This window comes from Typopeltis vanoorti, chromosome 17 (genome assembly GCF_054136105.1).
Source record: "Typopeltis vanoorti isolate ZY-2024b chromosome 17, IOZ_Tvanoo_1.0, whole genome shotgun sequence".
NCBI classification, from domain to species: domain Eukaryota; kingdom Metazoa; phylum Arthropoda; class Arachnida; order Uropygi; family Thelyphonidae; genus Typopeltis; species Typopeltis vanoorti.
The window spans coordinates 64,348,249-64,371,228 of NC_143565.1; the positions used below are offsets into that span (position 1 = coordinate 64,348,249).

The 22,980-nt window shown below is 35.8% G+C and overlaps 1 protein-coding gene across 1 annotated transcript in view; it reads left to right on the plus strand.

The window, feature by feature from the left end:
- LOC150097447 (tyrosine-protein kinase transmembrane receptor Ror-like) overlaps positions 1-22,980 on the plus strand; it is a 347,787-nt gene that overhangs the window by 189,317 nt on the left and 135,490 nt on the right. The window contains exon 6 of the mRNA XM_090406920.1: positions 12,677-12,690. Coding sequence (XP_090263046.1) covers positions 12,677-12,690 — 14 coding nt within the window. The remainder of the gene's footprint in view (positions 1-12,676; positions 12,691-22,980) is intronic.

The window sequence follows — 22,980 nt, forward strand, 5'->3', positions numbered from 1 at the left end:
CCGTTTGCTTTCCCCTCTTTTTTCTTTAAATAAAGTTGAAGAAGGAAGTGAAACTAGATTAAAATATTGCTCTTTTATTTCTATCGCGTACATAACACACCGACAGACAGACAATGAAATAGAATGTGAATTCCGTTCCCCCTATCAACCATCTTATATATTAAAGTGTCGTTTTTTCTTTATGAGAGGGGCTATTGTGTTCGTTCAGATTAATGGATGTTCTAAGAATATATTTACCAAGCAGATCCTATGGCTGAAATCGACATGTTTTTGCGTAGGGCCGTCGAGGCATTCTGTTTGCATCATCTGTCATTCTGACATGTTTGTGTAGGTCATGCCCGGATAATGTCCGACTGTGTGCAACAAAAGTGGTGGGACACTCCTTAATCTTCCCCTTCTCTGCTGATTAGCTTTTATATGACTGCACTGGAACTTCTCTTCAAGAAAGAGGTCACCAACTTTTTGATGGAAAGCAACCTACTATAAAGACAGGAAGTAGAATCTTGTGAAGAACTAGAAAAACATATCTTGAAACCTAAGAAGTACTGGTTTGAGAAACCAGTACCTCTCGGATTTAAAAAAAAGAGGCTGCCATTTACAATAATCATTAATCTTGTTGGTGCAAATAATAATAATAATAATAATAACAATGTTATTCTTAAGACTTGATAAAGGCACGTAGCTAATCCGGACATTGTGCGCTGCTTGCATTGTGAAATAAACAAGAATAGCGAAATAATTAATTTATTCTGGTAAGATTTTAAGGAGCGGTTTTGGTGTCGCATTGCTTTATTCGCTAGAACCTTTAATACACTGACTTCATTTGCACATTTTCTGAAATATGGTTATTAAATGAAGAGACTTAGGCTGCGGAGATTAAAATAAGAGGCAGCGCCACGGACGATATACACAACTTTAAAATGCCACGTAAAAAATAAATAAATAAAATAAATTCATTTTGTGCGATGTGCTTCTCGGGCATATTTTAATACATAGCAATTTCGTCTACGAAAATTGAGGAACTATAATAGACTACTATCATATGAAGTAGTCGCAAATGTATTTATTGAATGCAATTTTCTTGTATTATACTACAGCACCATAATTCATCTTTTGCCGGCATTCATGATTCGGAACTATCGTAATTGCGGAATTGGCTAAAACGTTTTGAACGATGCAAAATGATATTACAAATCACATTTTTTTTTTTCTATGTAAGCAAAAAAAATCCTTGGTTCAATTTTTAGGACAATGATGTGACTATATATATATGTGTGTGTGTGTGTGCCATTACGAAACGTAACTTTTTTTTGTTATTCCTGGAACATTTCTTTGGTTGTTTTTCCTCTCCAAAATTGAAATATGCAGACATGTTGTAATATCAAAATCAGCGCAGTAACAATAAGATTCTGATTTGTGATTTATCAAACCTTCAGTCGCTGAGTTCTACTTGCCATTTTCATTTAGCATTATCACGTTGTTCACCACAGATGAAATTTTGGTATTCGCTTAGTTCGTTCAGAATTGGGGGGTGGGGGGCCTTAAGTATTAAACCACGAACTACGCCAAGTTTTTCCATACAAGATATCTGAAAGAAGAATAGGAAATGCTCGAGGATCAATACACTATCACTTCAAAAACCAACTGTGTATTTTTTAAAAGAATTGGATAAATATCTTTACAAGGTCGAACCGTGAATCGAAGTACAGTATCTGTTTATACTCTGTTAATCAGTTTCTCTCTCATGGCTACTGCTACCGAAACTTTAGTGCGGCATTCATTTTTGTGTCAAGTGGCTTCGTTGAATAAGGCGGGTGAAAAGCATAGCTCACTGCATTAGTTACTGTTCGGTGAAGGACTCCGCAGCTCAGTCGGATTCTTTTGGAAATAAGAACCTGATAAGCAGTTTATCATTTGAAGATGGGTTAACAGGTCTTATACGGAGGTGGAAAATTTTCATTCTACAAAACAGAAAAACGCCAGTTTTACAGTGCAGCGAACTCATTTTGGTCATTCCATTCATAATTCCAAAGCAATGACGGCAAAGAGTGTGGGGTTCACATCGTTTAGTCGGTAGTCCTTCGAAGATGGATAAGGGTCAATTCCGCAGTTCGGAATAACCCACATTAGTGCCGAAAACAGTCGTGCTACTGTTACAAAAGCATCGCTTACTCATAGCTTAAACGATATGCCACAACTGCAAGGCGAGAGGAAGTCTTGCTTCAAAAATATTTTAAAGTTGTATTGTTATTTGGGATGTTATCTTGGCCCTCTTGATCTTTAACAAGATAATTTCATGCGTACTTCAGAGAGCAGCAGAACATAATCTTAAGGTGAAGATTAGCCCACCTGAGCAGTGGGCTGACAATAAAACCAATCAATATCATTTTTTTATTGATAGTTTTCGTTTACAAAGTTTCTCCAGGAAACTTCTTTTTTGTAATGAAAAAAGAAATAGAAAGAAAGAGACGACCGTAAGGATACACTTAGTTTACGAACTAGTATACTGAGTCACTGTGTTCTCTCTGCTAAATCAACATAATTGAACAAATAACGAAGCAAAATTAAATGCATGAAGTCAAGAATGACTCATCTTTAGCAAAACATTTTAATATTTTTAATCACCAAATGAAATATGTGGGATTCCGCTTTTTGTGACTCCAGTCACATGTACTTAATATTGATACTTGACTTCTGCTTCTGTCTGTTATGATGTCATGGCACACATTCTCCTCGTATGTGCGTGTCCTCTTTCAACAAAGCCGGTAGGTCAACTTAGGAGGAGGGAAAGTAAAGAGCAGAGAAGACGGAGTAACACGAATACAAGTCTAAATCCAGCTTCCTTGGAAGCGCCGACTACTTACTGTGACCATCGAGAGGATGCTCACCTCCCAGGGGACTGCAGAATGCCTATTGGTATGTCCGTGTGTGTTTGTTCTAGGAATGGCATCCGGCTAGTACAGAGCGGACAGTGCCTTCCGGAAAAACATATGTCACGATTACTCTGTAAGTGCTATTTGTCGACTCCTAGGAATACGCCCTGCAGGAGAAAGCCTCACGTGTTCTCGTCTTTCTGTTGTCTTGGAAACAAAAGAAGAAATGGGGGAGAAAGGAATGTTAAAGATGTGACTTCGGCTGTTGGAGTTTAGGAAGAACTTCATAAAATTCATAGCATTTTATGGATGTGATTCTAGCCATCCTATAATTGCGGATGGTAACAAGCACAGATAGAAAACGTTTCCAAATTATTTCAGACCGAAGAATATCTTTCTTCATGTGAATCTGCAATGCTTGTAGAATTCGCAACCCTAACTTCTCAAATATTTCATATTTTCGATTGAAATATCAGAGGTTTATTAAACCGAAAGGCACGAAAGAGGTGAGAAGTAATCAGTGTCACTTAAAAGCATTTATACCAAATATTTATTGCAAAAAAAGTCTTTAAAAGGAAAATTCAGATAATTCATCCATTTCGGATGACCTCGACTTTCGTTATCCTAGGAAGAAAATGGATACGACAAGAGGTGGGGAATGTTCGAGATAATGAAAACGCTGGTGTCACTATAAATGGTCATGGTCTTGTCGAAATCGTAACATAGCATTGAGTTAAAGGTTGAGACTGTAGCGTGATCGATTTTGGAAAACGCTTCGCTGGAGCAACAATTTATTCATTCATAACATATTTCATTTAAAACAGAACTTTATATCTAGACAAGTATACTGCACGTACAGTTGGAAATGTATCGGACCATATGGATAGTACTAAAAGGGCAGCAGCTTGGTCTTGTGTGCAGAGTAATTCGCTTAAATTTAATTAATTGAGATCTCCTATGATATCATATTAAAGTATAAAGGAGTGGAAGCTTGGTTTATGAAGTTCTCGATATTCTTTAAGGAGAGGGGAAAATCTCTGAACAAAAATATTGTAGGTAAAGGCAAAAGAAGTTGACATTTTAAAGGCATTAGCATGACCAAGTGAAGAAGATAGGATTTCATTGATTGTTAATGTAAGCACCACCACAGTAAAAAGTAACAGTTATAGATTTGGTACAAATCCTGCTTCTTAACATCTGGTTTTCTGTGTGTGCATGTTGAAGTATAGTGATCGAAGAAACAACTCACGTTGGGACTTTAAAAAATAAATAAGAAAATGAGGAAGGGATACCATGGAAAATTAGAAGACTATAATTAGTATTATAACTTCTTTGTATTTTAAATTTGTTTGAAGATGCATGTCACTATAAAGAATTTTACGCTTTCTTTGAATAAATTAACGAGTGAACTGGAACTGAAAATATTCGACATTTTTTTCCTTTTAAGGAAAAAAAAGTGCTACATATATATAATGTAGCACTTAATAAAAAATAAAAACTGAAATATAAGCAGTCAACAAAATGCAAAGGAATACCGTTCATTGAGGACTGACAACTTATGTGACGGTTGTCATGGAGACGTTGCACCCACCACACGTGGATTACTTTGTGTGTGTGGACATCGTCATTACTGCCGCTACAAAAGCATGCTTTTCTTGAAGAAAGCATCGTTTTTGGGTGCATTTTACAAAACACGTTCGCACCCACTACATCTGTTTTGCTTAACTGGCTCGACCAATGAGTTTTACTGATATGAGGATTTGGAATCCTTACGAAAATCTGTCGAGTCATCTCAATTTTCGTTTCAGTCAGAGACCATTTTCAAAAGCAAAAAGGAAAAAAAGATTAGATATTACAATAACTCTGTTCTGGCTTGGGGTGGAATTTAATTGCGCATTTAGGACTTCATTAAAATTGAATCGTTTCCGTTTTGATTCCAATAAGATTGTTTTAATGGCAATTTCTTTTTTTTTTAAATGACTTGTCACTACAGAATGAAGTTATGAAACACTGTTTTTATGATTACTTACGAACATGTTAGTTTTTTTAACAGAAAACGGAATAAATATCAGAAAAACAGTAACCATATATTAAATAGGATAATATATGTAAGTAGGATAAGTAATGTAAGATGAGCAATTAAAGAATAATCGTACGTGTTGTTTGTTTATTAATCGTATGCAGAAATTGTTAATCCTGAAACGTTGCTTTGCATTAGCACAATAGAGTAGGAACCATTATTTGACATATTTATGGTAGATAGGATTTTCTTCTCCCTAATATTGTTTTAAAATGGTCCAATATCAGGGAATAACAAATATTGGTTACCATTTCAAATAGTTTTTGCCGTAAAGCGAATTTTAAAAATATTGCCCAGTAACATATCAACTCGACGTATTGATCATTACATAATAAAGTATTATATTGATCTTAGTGGAATAGAACTTGAATTGTAGATATTTCCGTTATTACAGTCGCTATCACGTTGTCCTGGCAAAGCTCGATCGTGTGGTGGTACTTTTTGTAAAAATCTGACGAGTGTAATGACCATGAGTCGTTTCATGAAATTCCAGCCCGTGTTTGCCTTATTACACACATTACACTCTAGAAATAGAAACGTACTTTTGCCTCGTGCATTTTTTGTAAAACAATAGATGCAGTACTCAAGAAAAACTGAACAATTATTTACTCATATTTTTTCATGATAATGCTGCTGGAATAAGAACATCAAATTAATTTTATAACACAGCGTTATTAAGCATACAGTTATTGTGTGCGTGTAAAGTAATGTATACGATAATTTTAATTAAAAAATATATATATAGCAAATACCTTAACAGACGTAGCGAAAAGTACAAATTTCATTAAATAACTAAGCTTATTTGCATACTAGATAACCATGTAAAAATTACTGAATATTATAAATTTCTAAATGCACCGCATCCATAAAGTCGCGTCGCTGTTAATAAATGAGCTGGTATGCCATACCGTTGCATACTATCTCAAAAAAAAAAAAAAAAAAAAAAAATGCGCTGCTTTTGCCTATAGTAGAATTTGAAGCCATTCGACTAATTTTAACATATACTACATCCCAAATTTCGTTAAAATTGAGCCCAACTATAGAGAGAGATGTTAACAGAAGGTGTGAATTTGCGTATGACAGCGAAGATTGGAAGAATTATATTGAAGATAAATATGTGCTCTATTGATGGGATGTTAACCCATTACACTATTTCCTGTGTCTGTTGGGACCTAATTTTAAGACGCTAAAATCTTTTTTTAAGACCACATTTTTCTAAACAAGACAACTCAGTATCAAGTATTTGATAAATTTTCAATGTTTCTGCACGGTATTTAATTTCAGTTAACTGGATGGCGATTGGTTCTCGCTTCCACACACAAAACACAGACACATTCTTCGGTAAAGAATGTGATTAGGGCGTAGCTCCCATTTCAGATTATTTTAATACCGATGATGCTCAATCGTCTCCTTTTGTTTGTCAGGTTTCTTTCTGGGCGAATATTTTGATGCAATTTGGTATAACAAACAGAAATTTAATCCACAGATTTATGTTTCTAATTTAGTATTTTCGCTTTCTATTGGTCATGTAGTCCACCTGGAGCAATGGTTGGACAATCGCTTGGGGACTGTAACACTAATATGATGTTTCACGACCTGCTAATGTCATTATCACCTGCTTTGCTGTTCCAACCTAACTGTAGAATCGGCAAACGTTCGTAATGCGTTTTCTTAACCCGTTATTCAATAATTGTTGCATGGGAAATAATTCTCGCAAAAGTCGGTGAAATTTCATTTTTGCTTTCCAGTCTGGACTTCATCAAATTCGCGATGCGTACCTTGAAAGCATATTATTAGCTTCCTATTAACAAATTCCTTCATATTAGTCTGTTAATTTTCAGGACTGGCTTATTGTCAGATCTTATATTTCTGTTTTCTAGGATACTTCTAAATACATCAATCGACCTAAATCTGGCTTTCTTTTGAGTCTTTTACTTGGCATCAACCCTTGTAGTGACCATACACTTGAGTAGTTCTACTCAAATTTTCAATATTAATAACGTCAGTTTCATTTCTAACATCTTCATTTTTCATATCACTGTTCCGCCATCATTAAATAAAAATAGCTGAATTACTTTTTTTTTTCTGTAGATTCTTCAATGAGACCTCAGTTGATTTTTTCCATGTTCCTACACATTTTCATGCTTTCATCTTTTTGTCGCTAATTGTTTTGCCTAATTTATAAATTTGTTATTTTTGACGATGTAGCATCATATGCATGAAGAACTGAGTTGACTATCTTCAATTTTGCTTCATATTGTAATCTATAATAGATGATGATGAATTACGATGGCAGTAATGTGCATCTTTGTCTTGTAAGTCTTCTTAAAGTATTAAAAAAAAATTATGCGGAATTCATTACAAAAATTCCACCTCGTTCTGTGAATGAATCGTGTCAAGCCTATATGCAATTTACATCTGTGAAAAAATCATGCATTTACCATCTTTAGCAATAACTCATTTTCCTAAAAAAAAAATTCTTCATAGAATGAATGAATGTAGTTCGTGGAGATCACGAGTTGCACATTAATAATCATTAAATATAGCTATCGTTTATATCAGTAGAATTAGGAGATATTGTGGAAGTAACTGATAGTTAATGCAATAAATAACCAGATTGTGTTTCTTTCTTCTTCCTTAACCTCACATGCTGCGGATTTAGAATGAAAAAAATGGAACTGATAATCGGAAAGCTGTATGTGATAACGCAAGCAAATTTCTATCAAAATTTAACGTAGTCTGTCAATGAGCTGTGCATACAGCGTTAAAGAGCTGAAATAATAATATTCGGGGTTTTTTTTTTTTTTTTTTTAGTAATGAGCGTGTTTATTTAAATGAAGCACAGCTCTGTTTTTTCATGAGCACGGTATCAAATCGAATTTCATTAGTCCTTCGTTAGAAGGTGAACAACACGCGTATGTCGAATGAAAAAGTAATAAAAAGGATTGCGGAAAATTTAAATTCATGTGCAAAATTTTGCAAAAGTTCCCAGCACTCTGCGTTTAAGCATACAAAGGTCGTTGTCCGGGAACGTCACTGCATTGTTCAAAGGTCAAGCGGCACATGCCAATATGATGGACTAATGTAACGGATCGTTACCTTGCACAATGTTATGACAACGTAGTCCTAAGACGGTTTTCTCTACACCCCAACAAACGCCACTCTTCAGCTACTTTATCTGGCATACTCCATTACAGTAGGTCGCACGTGCTTCTTAACGCTCCCTTTCGTTACCGAAGTAATTTTCTCTCGTTAACGGATCGCTTTTCTTATAGCCCTTCGCTCTCCCTTCATTACCTCTTCGCTTTCATTCCGGTACTTTTTTCCCCTTTTATCTTTGTTTAGATGCTTCTGATTCGCCCTTCCAAATCAAGTGTAAACACTTGACGCTTTCTTTTTGTTTATCTTCTAGAGAAGTTGCTTCCGCAAGACTGTGTGTGATTTTCGTTAATGACATCGTTAGTTCGTAAACATGTTGATTAGATAAATGTATTAATTTAAGTTTTGAGAACCTCTAAATATTTTTTCATGATATTTCAATATTGTTAATATCTATAAGCATACACCATAAAAGAGAGAAACGAATTAATTTCATTTATTCTTTACTGTGATACTCAACTTGGCATCGACGTTGAATCATTTTCATACTGGAGGATCGAAACGTTTTCGATCCTCAAATCACTCATATTCGAAGATCGAAAAGAGCTGCTTGATCGTCATTGTAAATTCTATTTCCTCAGTCCATTTTGCTTATTCTGTGATTAAAGAAACGAGTTCACAACCAACTTTATGCGGATTCTCACAAGTAATAAAATCACTAGTTTATAATTATTTCGATTCCAGTGATGTTTCTTTATAAATTTAGACATTCACAAAAGGATTATCATTATTCATCAACCACCAATTTTATTTTTCAAAGACATCTTAAAATAAAATAAAAAAACGTGCGCACGCCTATCTCTTAGATTACGGCCAAACCATCAGATTATGATTTCTCCATTATATTCTTTTTGCTTTTGCAGCACGTGAATATTTTATTATGATTTTTTGGAACTATATTCTTAGCTATTATCCCTTTAATTCTAAAAACAATCAATGAGTAAATATGTTTCGCTTCGTCCCAAGGCCGAAGACTTGAGAATATGATTAAAACACACAATAGATCTTTAGGCATTTGTTTTGTTTACACGGAAAAACTTAAATGGTAGTGGACTTGCGTTCCCCGGCGTGTGGCTGCTACCATCCTGCATACTTGAGGCCCGAAGTGGCTTGAAAGCGCTCTGTGTTTGGTCTCTAAAGCAGAATTTCCAAATTATCTCTTAGCCCAACCACACACACTGAATGCACGATAGATTTTTACAGCTTTTCAGGGGTGAAATTCACTCCCCTCTCCTTTAAAATACCGCTGTTTTCAATTATCTAAAGCTTTTGTTACTTGTAATATCCCAAAGGTTTTGAGCTATTAAAAGTAAGAAACCCATTTTACCTTGATTTAGTGCTTCTTGCTTGTACTTGTATCACCTATAATAATCACGAGATAAGTATTGAGTAATAATAATTATTATTAACATAGTAATGACCAGTTTTATGTATTTATATTTATTAAACTCGGTACATTTTTGATAGTTCTCTCTCTGCATGTGTGTGTAGCACGTTTCCTTTCATGCTAATAAACTGTCGATAATAATATAATCCTATTAATATTATTCTAAATACTAAACGTTAATAGTAATGAACTAATAATTTAAATTCGAACTCTGTAATTATATAGCACCTGAAACGTAGATAAATATTTCTTAATACGCGACATTTCAGTTGGTAGCTTGGTATATTAAAACAGTTCAGTTCTAAAAATGTTGCGAAGAAAAGGATCCTCGTGAGACAATCTCTTCCTAAGGAGCGCAAAGATGCGGATCAATATTTCGGAACCTTGATAACCGCCTTTATTGTTTTCCTTATCTACATGCAGAGGGCGTATATTTGTTGCTGTTAATGTCAGTCCGGCTTTCAGTATCTTCAATAGGACTTATCCCTGATCCGCCTGTTAACAGTGTGTGACGTTACCACCCTGCTGGTATCATGAAATAACCGCACAAAGTAACGGACGTTTCATTATTAATGGCTAGGTGTCGCCACTTGAAATGCTTAAATGGAGTGAAGCAGTAATAAATTTACACCCGAAGGGTTAATCTGTCACGTTTTGGTCTCGTGGGGAGCTTGTCTTGCACATGAAATATTTTAGCATAACGAAGTTTGAGTAGTCCACGGGGATACGAAAGTACACCACACCCTTGCGAATGTACATGTTCCTTGCGTACCACCTACATAGTGTGTGTGGGGGGGGGGGGGGTTCTTCGGGAAGTTCTTTGGTTCTCGCTCTTACGTAAGGTTCTATTGTATAAGAATCTTTTCTAATTGTCAGTTTTCTTATACTTTTATTTAGCATGTTGCGCGAGCTGCATTTTAATGGAAAGCGAACAGACTACTCAGAGAAATTAACTCCAGCGTGTCTGGTCTAGTGAGCCTCAATTCAATTTTAACTCGCGTCCACACGCTGTGGCATAACAATAAGTTGCCAGTAACCCCAAGAGACAATCTTCGGTCCAACATAACTATTGACAATCTATTTATAATAGATGGGTCTCCTGTGTTGTATTTCAGAATTAAATAAGAAAATGCAATGGCGTTAAATGTCGATTTTGCTATTTTCATCTCTCTTGATATATTTTTTATTTTTTTATTTCAAAATCGTCAAGTGATGATACTCTCGTTTTGGGAGCAGAATTTTCTAATCTAGTTTTTGTTTAAAATATTCGTCACTTTGGAATTTTATAATGTTATTAAAAATGTATTTATTTACTATTTTATTCAGGATAGGTTGATTATTTTCACTCATAGTCTGCTCTTCTGTGTCTGTCGGTTGGGTGTGTTCTCTAACGGGTTCATTTTGCCTCTTTTGCATCAAGTTTTGAAAGCAAAACCACATGACTTCAAGAGACAACGTAAAAGAGTTCTGAGAATGGTCTTTTCAATCGAAAAGCAAAATTGCTGGTTTCATACAGATGCATCAAGGTACTGATGTATCTTCCGTAAACACGGGATTTAGCTCCAAAGCTAAAACACCGGCTAGACAATAAGCAGCTAACAAACATAAAATACCGCTATTATGACCTTAGATGTGCCACCAGTCAGTCTCTGGCTGGTGGCACATCTGGCTAAACAACCTTCTATTGTAAAGCTACTATAAACGCTCTTCGCTCCTAGAAAAGATTATAGCATGCCTTTCTAAGAAAATGAGCGTCTTCTCAACCAGCCACACAACCGACGTTCTGAAGTTTCTCATTATTCGGAGGAAGAAAAGTGTGAGTACCCTAATTAGTTGAAATTAGTCTATCTTTTTTAAGCAGTAGATCGAAATCGGTTTTCAATGCAATGCCATTTCCTTCTTCAATACAGTAGTAAATAAAATACTGAAATCATGTTTGCTTGTTTTTATTTTCTCGCAAAGTGCTAACTATCCAGATAGGATCACGAGCCCATTGAATGTCCACTAATGTTAATAAATTGGCCTTTTATTAATCGAACCCGTCTAGGATATTTTCGACATTAAATTTTGAATTATTATACGATTAGTTTCTTTTTTTTTTATGTACTGAAAAATTAACTGAAATCTCGAACTCCCTCCCTCCCCATTAAGACAGAATAAAATTCCATCGAAATCGGCTGATCAATTCCTCTCATAAAACCAAGGCATGTTCCGACTCACCGCAACGTAAAAGCTAATTGTAACAAAGATTAAGTTTCTTATTTTGCGAAGCGAAAATTGCTTTTGAAATTAACTTCACCCGTGAGTGAGTTTTAATGGAAATCACAGCTGTCTCGCGTTTGTATGTGCAATGGATCGAGCTTTAAACACTCATCAGTAATTTTTTAAATAAATGCTCGAAGCAAGAAAAAACACTTTTACATCTCTCAAGGTTTTTAATTAAATTAGAGACGGGGAAACATCTGTACTAGAAAAGGGGGAAGCTAATGGTGAGAACGATGGAGAAATAATTAACTATTCCTGTCATCATGTGCTAATCTATGCAAATTCTTGCGCACCACGAGGTATCGTTGCGTTCTTCAGTCCGAAAATATTCTGTGAATTGAGGCAGACGAGATATCGGAGTGATGCAAAAAAAAAAAAAAAAGCGCTTAACTGGCTGTTGTGGAGAAGAATAAACGGAAGCAGAGAACACGATTGTCGGGAAGGCCAAGCAGTGATGGCTAAAGTGAGAAATAGAAATAGTTTTGAGAAATGGGAAAGTATAAAAGAAAGTCATTCTGAATTACAGCGCATTCGGAGGTAATTAATGCTTAGCAAGAAAAAAAAAATTGAATATGGAACGAAATAGCAGTTTACAAATGCCTTTATTTATATATATATATATATATATATATATATATATATATATATTTCCTCCCCTTGATTTATTCTTATCGTAATAGGCAAGTAGAAAGGAATATTATTTAATAAAAACTAAGTTAAAAGACAAAGTTCAAATAACGAATTCAGACAAACTGACTGTAAATATTTCTGAAACGTGTTTTTGCTTACTGGATTCGAATTCCCTCTGAAAGGTTTGAGAATTTCCCTTCCGCCATAAATGGCATAATATTTCATCTTTGGTTCATTTTTTTCGTTTACAAATTATCGTAACAGCGCATATATTTATAATAGTGAAATTGCAACACGTTTCCTTTGAAAACAGGATCAATTTCTAAAGATTATAGTAATTTTTTTTTCTTTCAGATTATCTCCACACATAAGCGCGTAGCTAACAATGGAATATCTCAATTTAATTCTTTTCTGACACACGTGACTTTATTCGACCTAATCGATCTGTTTTCTTGGTTTGTTAGAACCAGGTACAGCGACATACACTCAGAAATTTGATTAAAACCCTTGTTTCCATGGAGTGATCCATAAACATTTCAGAACGTGTGTGCGATTCTTTCCAACTTTCTTTTCTGTTGTTTTTAATTTCAAAATGACCTTTAGGTATGTTTAAAACAAACGGTTTAATTTTCAAGTGTTACTGACAAAAATTTTAAATTACTCCCAATGTTTTAAGCTCTGACTTTTTGTAATCACAAACACAAAATTTTATTAATCGCTATTAAATTTTAAACTGAGTGGGTAATTTAATTCTATAATCAGCACATTAAATAAAGATTCCATTTATATTAAACATATATATATCAATTAATTGCACTGAATCCACTCCTCAATGTTTGAAGTTCTATATATATATATATATATATATATATATATATATATATATATATCCGAGAGCAGTAGAAGTGTACCGAGGGAACGCGTTTTTGTGCTCTGCACAAGGCTTAAAAATGCTGATCTATATAAAAGTATTCACTAGTAACGAAAAGACAGTTTGGCTAATTTAAATACGAGAAGAATTCAGTCCTCATTGGAAAAAAAAAAGTTCTTTGATTGCATTATCAAAGCTCAGATTTCCCTGCTTTAAATGGTATTACCTTCTAATTTGTCATTGCATTATCTGTTTTTTTTCTTCATTTATCTACCCGTATTACCCGTAAATTCTTCCTCCAGACGTATTAAATTTCAATATGAATAAAATTCTTTTCTCGTTTGGGATTACCATGAATTTGAAAAAGAAAAAAAAAAACTTTGATTCACTTGCAGTACTTTCTCTGCGGACCTGAGGTGAAACCATGACTTCTATCCCCTTCTCCCCACCCGTTCTTCCCGCTTTCTGAAGAATTCTCCTGCAGTTCATGCAAATTGGAAGTGGAGTTATTAGCGTAAAGCCTCTCATTAGTCTGTTCTTTCGACACACACAAACCTTAGAATCTGGTGATGCCACCTGAAGCATTATCGCAACAGAATTCTTTATAAGGGAGCTCATGGTCGACGTATTACATCATTCATACTGCCATCCTGCTCTTTATTTCTGACGTCTCTATCACTTCCTGTGTCGTTCCTAGCTCGTACTCCTTAGGGAGCTGACTAGCTACTCCAGTACCTGGTCTGGTAATTGGGAACGAACCTAACCAATCATCGGGCGGAAGGACAGTAACAAGACCGGCTGCCTCATTACAACTATGCGACCTGCTATCGTACCTAATGGAGTGGTTTTATTGGCAGTGCATTTGTCAAGTCCAGCTGCACAAGATCTGCGATAGAAAGGCTAACGATAAGCTTCTACTGACTTGAGAGGTCAGCAGGATCAAATGCGTAAAGAGACTAAATGTATGTGAAGCATTTCGATGGGGAGAGAGAGAGAAGCGCAGGTTGAAGATTATACGGATCACGCCATCGCAGCGTGTGTTTCATATCAACCCCGAGCATAAGTTTTCTGTGATACTTATGTGAGACGGATGAATGTCTTGGAGTTAGGATACACAGTTCTAAGAAACAGATTCCACTAGCCAATAGAATGGAAGGATACATAATTATCTTCTCTTATTAGCGTTTTCATATATTAACTGCTTTGAGTTATAATCTTCAACCTGGATCAGTCCGCTGCTAGATGAAGGTCTCCCCCAATTTGTACAATACAGTGGCACAAAATTCGGTTTCCATCTAATCTTATTTTAGTGCTTTTTTTTTTTTTATCTCGTCACGGCAAAGGTTAACTTTTGTTACTATCAGTCTACCTTGGCTGCATCCATCATGCTTAGTCTATGTGCGTGTCTAGTCCACAATTGATTACAACCAAAAAAAAAAAAAAAAAAAAAAAAAAACGACCGTGTCTTTTATTTAGAGAAATCTGGGTTCTAGTCCTGTCACAGTACCAAAAGAGTATAGAGGTTCCAATCGAAGTTGTTAGGCTGTATCATGCTGAGGCTGCAGGGTTTCCCCCACCGGAAATTCCAGTCTTTATCCTCTTCTTCCCCACCTCATAAAAAAACTCAAACTGCAATAAAACACGCGCAATTGACAGGCACACTCACATTACTATATACTAGCGACCGACCTTTACCTCAAGTCAGTGTAGCTCTTCCTCGTGAAACAAAAAAAAAATAAAATCATTATGTTTGTAAGTTCTGCAAAAGCGCGAGAGGGTTCACTGAGCGTTATCAGAAGCTAATTTATATTAATGTTGCATTACTGCATCACTTATTTCAAATCCTTTTCTTATTTAATTTTTATGTACTTCCACCTTAATCCCATGCCTTATTATTTCTTTCCTGAAATGGAGAAATTTTTACAAAGCTGAAGTCGCTTCTTTCTATTATTTGTGTTCTTGAATCCTTCCAACTATTTGGAAAAGAAATAAAACTAGAAGCAAGCATCAAACTTTCCATTTTGTGCTTCTTTCTTCTTTTTTTTTTATTTTTGTATATATATTTTTTTTAAATACGAGACACACGTGAGGGAAAACAATGAGAAGTTTCTGCCAACGGTTTGCCCTGGTGAGTCGTGACGAATTAGCTCCTCAGTCTTACTGGCAGTCATTAAAGTACGCTGAGGCTTGACAGTGTTGTCCACAACTGCATGTCTGGGCTACTTTTCTTCATTGGGAGGAGGAAATCCGTAGTTCTGCCGTTGGGTAGTTCTCTCGCTCTCTTTAATGATGGCCAGGGATTTGTGTTGATCAAGCAGGATTGTCAGGATTTAACCTGACTTCCACGAAAGGTTCCCCCACCCCCTCTTGTAAGACTCGAAAAGACGTTGATGACGACCGGGTTGTTAGTGATGACTCGCCTACGGAAACTGATGCTCGACAGCATGCTTCTACACGCCAATTGATAGGAAATAAAGTGGTGGGGAAAGAAGTCGTGAGCTCACAGAAGGATACATAATTACTTGGGCGAATGTCTACAAATATAAGAAGTTAATGGCGCAAATGTTGTCTACAGAGAAGTATAACGGGAGAAAACAGCGAACACAGCGACAAATGAGCTGAAAGTCTAGAGCCTGCATGCAAAGGAAACAGAAATTATAACTACGAAAAAAAAAAAAGAAAGTATTTATCCATACTCTGTTTGAATGTTTAATTATTCTAAATATCAAAGGACAAGGTGAAGAGCTAGAAGTTTATAATAAATACTATTTAGAAACAAAAATACATTTAAATGTATTCTTAAAGGTATAAACGAAACTTCTCTACCGATATAAGGTAGGGTATGTGTATGATAAGGGTGACCGGGACCTCACGGCAAATATAAGATTGAAGTTTCGGTATGATTACAAGAATAGAAGCGAGCTTTCATATTTAGCCCCATTCTTTGCCTGTCAAAGCTGAAAGTGTTAGATAAGAGGAGTCGGTGACCGCACGGGCTCCCAGTTTGAAGCTAGTGGCCACGCCTGACCTATAATGTCCAGACGCTAGCTGTCGCCATTTGACTCGAGAGATATTGATGTTTCCCTTCAATAGCTATTGATCACGCCAGGACTCCGAGTAAGCGAAGCTGGCGAATGCCTAGTCATAGTATTAAATGAGAAAGTGGGGAGAAATTGCAGGAAGTTGTTGGAGCGGAGGTCTCGCAAATTACTTTTGGTTGGTTACTTTGGCTCTGTGTGTGTGTTTCAAAAAGTGCTTTCAAACAGAGTTAGGCCTCGCGGTACGTGTATTTAGAAAACCATTCCTTAGTCAGGAGTAGTTTTGTCACGAGTGGATAATAGGAAAATGCACCTTCAAATTACATCTTTGACTGAAGTATACTGCATCAAGATTTTCGTCATTGTACAGAACAGAGAAACACTTACTTGCGGATAAGACTTTTGTATTCTCGTCTGCTTGGCTCTTAATGAACTGCTTTACCTGAAATCTGAGCAGCAATTTTTTTTTTTACGAATTAATCTCAGCCAACCATTAAGTAAACCTTCAATAGCTATATACTACTTTTTACTTGTAGTATAGCTATTGATAGTACTGGTCCGACTTAAATCATACTATAATATAATCTTACTTGTAGTATAGCTATTGACAGTACTGGTCCGACTTAAATCACTCGTGCTTCATATTATTTTACACCAAACCAATATCGCTTGTGTGTGATAGGCTAGAAGTTGATGGATGGTGGGCTTACAGACTAATGCATACGCTGTTCGCCAGCAAAGTGGTGACAAACACCTTAACACGGTAATATCTTTTATAAAAGGTGGTCATAAATTAATCACTGAATTACCTACACCAGTAGTCGGTGGCCCTCGAGTCCATTTCGTGTGCGAGCCACAAAATGTTCTCCTAACACGCTAAAACGAGACTCTGAGATCTTTCGGAAAGCCAGAAAATCTGCTGATGAATTGGCTGGTTGGTTTTATTAATTTCTTAAATAGGCTTAGAATTTTTAGTGTGCTTAATGACGTCATTTGGTTTGCAGACGAACACTTTAACATGTTCATTGCCGATCACGCGATATCGCGTGGACGTCGCTAACTAAATGGAAAAAATTTGGCTACCTCACGAAATTCCAATTTTCAGCTTGGCAATGAAAGTGTTAAATGATATGTCACAAATTTCTGCATTCAGTTAAAAAAATTATTCAGTGACTAATTATCCCCTTGGATAATTAGTCCTTGGAATAAACAGATTATCCCCTTGGATAATCTGTTTAATAAAAGTTTATTACTTTCAGCACAAAATGATATTGTAATTATTGTATTTGATTTCAAGGAACTTAAATAATTAATAAAGATGCATACTTCCAGATGTAGTTTTATTTTATCCTAACACCTAAACGATGTTCGGCATTCCCATTGTGAAGCCTGATGTGAATACAGCCTGTGAGTAGCTCTTCGATCCCTGTATATCACATTCGTCTGAGAAAACTATTAAGACTGTTTCTCTCAGCCCAGAAAATATAAAAACACTTGGAGAGAATCGATAGATTTATCGGTGAAAGATGGAACAAGTGGTGGGACTTGTCTTTAATCCATTTAAATCCTAGTTGCGTTGTCGTCATGTAGGGCAGTATCTGGCTCAAAACAATCCCGATGTAAGAATTAGTGGTCAATGTGTGTTTTCATTGAGGTTTATAAGAACAATCCTCATAATAGGAAACCACCATCACCAGCCTGCTTCCAGCCAACCGTGCAGTCTGATTGGCCTGAAACAGGCTTGGTAGTGACAAGGTTTTGGCTCATTAGTGCATATAAATGACCTTCTCGCACTGATCTCAAACCCTATCCACAGTTTTGCTAATGATAGCATTCGCTATTCCCCTCATTGGACAAACTTTACGGTGCGCAGATATCTGAAGCTTCATCTTCTGTCCTAAACAATGATCTCCATACAATCTTTCGATGGAACAATAATAATCTAGTTACCTATAATTCTTCCAAAAAACAATTTTGCCTTTCTCACAGAAAAAGGATCTAATTCTCCCGTTACCTCTAATTATGCTCAGCTTAACAGTCGAGACTTGATCTCGCTTCTCGGACTTACGTTTATCCCTAGCCTTTCCTTGCATAACCACATCACTCCTGTGACATCTTTTTCCTTTAAAAAACTCGGCATCCTTTTTCGCTGAAGATCTCACTTTTCATCTCTCCAGCTACTAACTTTCTACAAATCCATCCAACCTTGGAATACTGCTCTCACATTTTTGTGGTGCAGATCGGCTGACTGACATTACTTTCTTCTTTTCCATACTATCTTCACCCTCCATCTCACAGACGCTTGGTTTCCGCACAGTCTTTTACAGATATTTCCATAGGCGTTGTTCAGAAGAACTGGCATCCATCATGTTCCTCACTTCCACTAAATCTGCATTAACAAGGGCAACAGCTGTCCAACATCTTTTTTTTTTTTTTTTTTTTTTTACTGACTTAACGAACCATACACATTCCATCTGCCTCGGTTCTGTGTAACAGCCAGGAAATAGTCTCCAAAAACAACAACCTCCAGCTTTTCCAAACGAATATCAACACATTATTTTTCCTTTGATCCCTGCCATACACACACACACATACATACTGTATTGATTTGTGATAGGCTTGCAGCCTCTCATGTGAGAATGTAATATCACACGCGCGCGCGCAGCACACACACACACACACACACACAAAATCCTTTAGTGTGACAAGCTCTATAAAATTAAAAGTGGGATTCGCACATTCTGCATACGGAACTAGTGGTACACATCCTGCCGCTGAAAGCAGCAGGGGGTATCGTGCAATGATATAGCTTCTGTCTGGAACCAACCAAACTATTTGATTAAAACAATAGCACTTAGCATGGGATGGCGTCGTTCCACTAACCGTCAAATGCTTCTCTGCATTTCTCAGATGCCTACTCAAAAACCTGTTTCTCAGGGACTCAGCATGATAAAATCTCAGAATGAGAGTTGCTTCCCACTTCATACGGTGACATTACTGTACGTGACCTCCACTATAATACATTAATCTCATATGCGTGTTGTTTCATTTCGTAAAGCATAGAATCATATATTATTATATGCATATTTTCTGACCTTGAGTTAGATGTTTAAAGTGCGCAATTTCTAATTTTAATTTTAAATGATTCCGTACTCATCACACAGCAAGAATACATTAATAATAAAAAATGCATTAGAATTTTTTGCTAATCCATCTTTAATTAATGACATTGAACGGTAATGCATAATTAATTGACAGATAATTGATCTCCTTAATTTGGTCACTTAATTTGGTCTCATTAACATTATTACTTTTGCATAGAAAAGTACGCAAAATAAATTGAATTTGGAGGATACGAATTATTTAACAGCGAATTAGCCAGAAAGTACTGATTAGTTACTGGCTTTCTACATCATATCTGATGGATTCAGTTCGTTTCTTTTAGTCGGTCATTCTCTAGCCATTAAGCTATTAAAAAATCGCCTTTCATATTTTTTCCCTTTGGCTTGTAGCTAACCATAGTTGGTTGCAAGCCAAAGTGTTCAGCATCGAGAGATTGTAGATATGAATATTTCTGTGCCCTTCGAATGTCTCCTTCAACTGAAACAGGTGAATTACCAGTTTCAGACTCACTGCACTTGACCGTATACGAACGAATCAAGACCATACTTACTGAATAATTCAAACTATCCACCTGAACTCTACCTTTCCTTAACGAGTAGTCTATAAGTTCTGAGATTTCTGGCTGATGGATTTGAAGGGAGTGGGCAAGGATCAGGGTTTTAGGAGAGTAGTTTAGGATTCGCTGATTTATATATATATATATATATATATATGGATGGATCATTTAGTATAAAGGAGTACTGGTTTCATTGGTATTGTCTGTATCGTAACATAAGAGATATCCTCCTTACGATGCCAATAAATTTTCGTCGGATGGATATCCTATGAAACGTTAACGACGGAATTCTTATCCATAAAATGAACTGTATATATAGTATCCATGTATAATGAAATATCCGCTTTCTGAGTATTTTGCAGCTTTGTTTTTATTACACATGGAATTTCTACAAAATAAAGTATAGTTGGCCTTTTTAATAGTCAAATGAGTCTAACAACGACAAAAAAAAACCCATTCAAATATGCTTAATTCCTTCTGAATTGAAAAGCTGTTATGCAAATCACACCGGCCACTGGAACTTGACCATGACTTCTGAAAGTTCGTTTCTCTTCACGGGCAGTGGTAATGATATTCTGGCACCTGATATTGCATCCCACAAATCAACATCAACCGCTATTAATATAATGAGTCGCCGCCCATTAGTTCTAAAATACCATGATTATATGAGACCATGTTTTTCACATGATAATAAATCCTCACACATTTTCTCGATTAACTTGTTGCTTCAGAAGCCTAATACCAGTACTTTTCACAAATATCTTCTCTCTCTCTCTCTCTCTCTCTCTGAGGATATCTCCCATTACCTTTCATTGCTCAAAGGCAATTTGAAAATAGTGGTCTATGCACAGTTTTACCTGCTGCAATGTTTGACCGTCCATTTCGCTTAAAATTCCGAAAAATGTCTCGTAATGAAATTACCATATTTTTCCTGCTTGTAATAGCTATACTTCATCAAAAATTGTAAAGAATAATAACTAAAAATGGTGGGACAACTAAATAAGGAAGAGAGAAAAATTGCCCAATTGATGCCTTCTCCACTTCTCGAGTCAGCTTGTTCTTAAACCATACTTAGAAAGAAATGAGTCATGTTTTGGTTTCCTCCACGTAAATATCAATTTTCTTCCCTCACTCGGTAGTTCTGTGTCTTATCCCACTCACTTCTCCCTCCGATGATGCATTCTTGTGCCAGACACAGGCACAGAGACAACACATCACTCGTCGGGGAAAATTAGCAACGCCTTCCAACATAAAGTTGGACAATAGTTATGGAAGGGCGGAAGGAATGCCTAAATGCTGTGATGAATAACGAGGCCGATTTTCTTCCATTATTTTAGCGTGCTTCGCATTTTTCTTCATAACTTACGGGTGTATAATTTTTTTCCTCTTCTCAGTTGCGCAAATAATAAATTTTGACACATGTCAAAAGTTTTTAGGATTTTTTCCTTAATTATTGTAGTAGTAATCCGATCATTTAATAACGCGAATGAAATAAAACAGGGTCCTTATTTCTAATGGGTAAATGATTTGGCAACGCCTTCATTCCATTTAAAATTATTTTATTACTTTTATAATTTTAAACTCATTCACTTGATTTTTTTTTCATTAGTTTATCGTTTTTGGAAAGTCAGGAATTTTATTACAGTTCCGGATATTTTGTGTGGTACTTCAGAATATGAAATTAAAATAAAATTTATTTACTTCACTTTCCAACGCCTCTTTTTTTTTTTTTTTTTCTTATTTCAGCGATTGTTTCCATCTAGAAATAAACGCAAAGCTGGACTGCCTTTCTTAACAAGCGGTTGAAGTTTGGTTAAGTGATCTTTACGCAACAAAAAATGCGTTGTGTTCAAACATAATAGCATAACACAGACAGGAATAACGTATGCAAAGTGGACTAACGATGCCTAGTTGGAAATGCCAAGTAGATCTTAGTAACTAATGAATAAAGTACTTGTACATGCTTGGATAATTTAGAGTTATATTCCTACCGAGCAGCAATAAATAAACGAAGTATTGCTACTTATTTTTTTTTATGTTGTTCCCACCGACGAAAGGTCATTTGAAAACATATAGTGCATTTTTGTACCGTGGGTGGTTTAGGGATTTTTTTTTCTATTTTAATAAATTTTATATATTTTTTACAATTTTTATATACACTGCTCAAAACAATTACGGAATATTTTAGTTTCTGTCGGATAATTATAAATTTCTGCAAAGAATTGTAGCTATTGGGTACTTTATACATGAATAAATATTTCTTACTTATGGATAGGGTGTAATTGATGAGATATTGTTTAAATAATTGATATTTATTACAAATTGTGTTATATTTGTAAATTATTTTTATAACTTTATAATTTACAAGAAAACCAAAATATCCCTAATTGTTTTGAGCAGTATAGTCCGGAAACCCTGTTCTAGAGACCAAACATGAAACGTTTGCAAGCCACTTCAGGCCTCCAATAAGCGGGGCAGTGGTCTCATACCGGAAGATGGCATACATCCCCTACCTAAAGACAATCACAAACTTCCATGCCCACGGCAGGATTCGAACCCACAGCCTGTTTGTGGGAGAGAGGGTAAGCTTACTATTCGGCCAACCAGGCCTTTAAATTACGCACGGTTTTTATATTAAATGCAGCTTGAACGACAACGAATACGTTTAATGTATTTGAACTGTAAAGAAATAAAAAATTATAGTACTCTCTGAACTGTTCCAAAAACTGTCTTCCCCAGGCAATGGTATATTGCATTACTAAAGTAAAGTTTACTAACAATCCGTTGTTTCATATTAAAGTCGTAATATGCAAATGGCACTTAGAAGTCTAATGGTACCCATAATAGTTGCCTATTATTTATGGATATTTTCCAGAAAAAAAAAAATTGAATGTTTTGTGAAGACTATTCTAGTTTTTCTTATGCGAAATCAGTTCGTGTTCCTCCTTGGAAGTTTAAATGGAATGGGATCTTCAAACTCTCAAAGTGTCGTGATTAA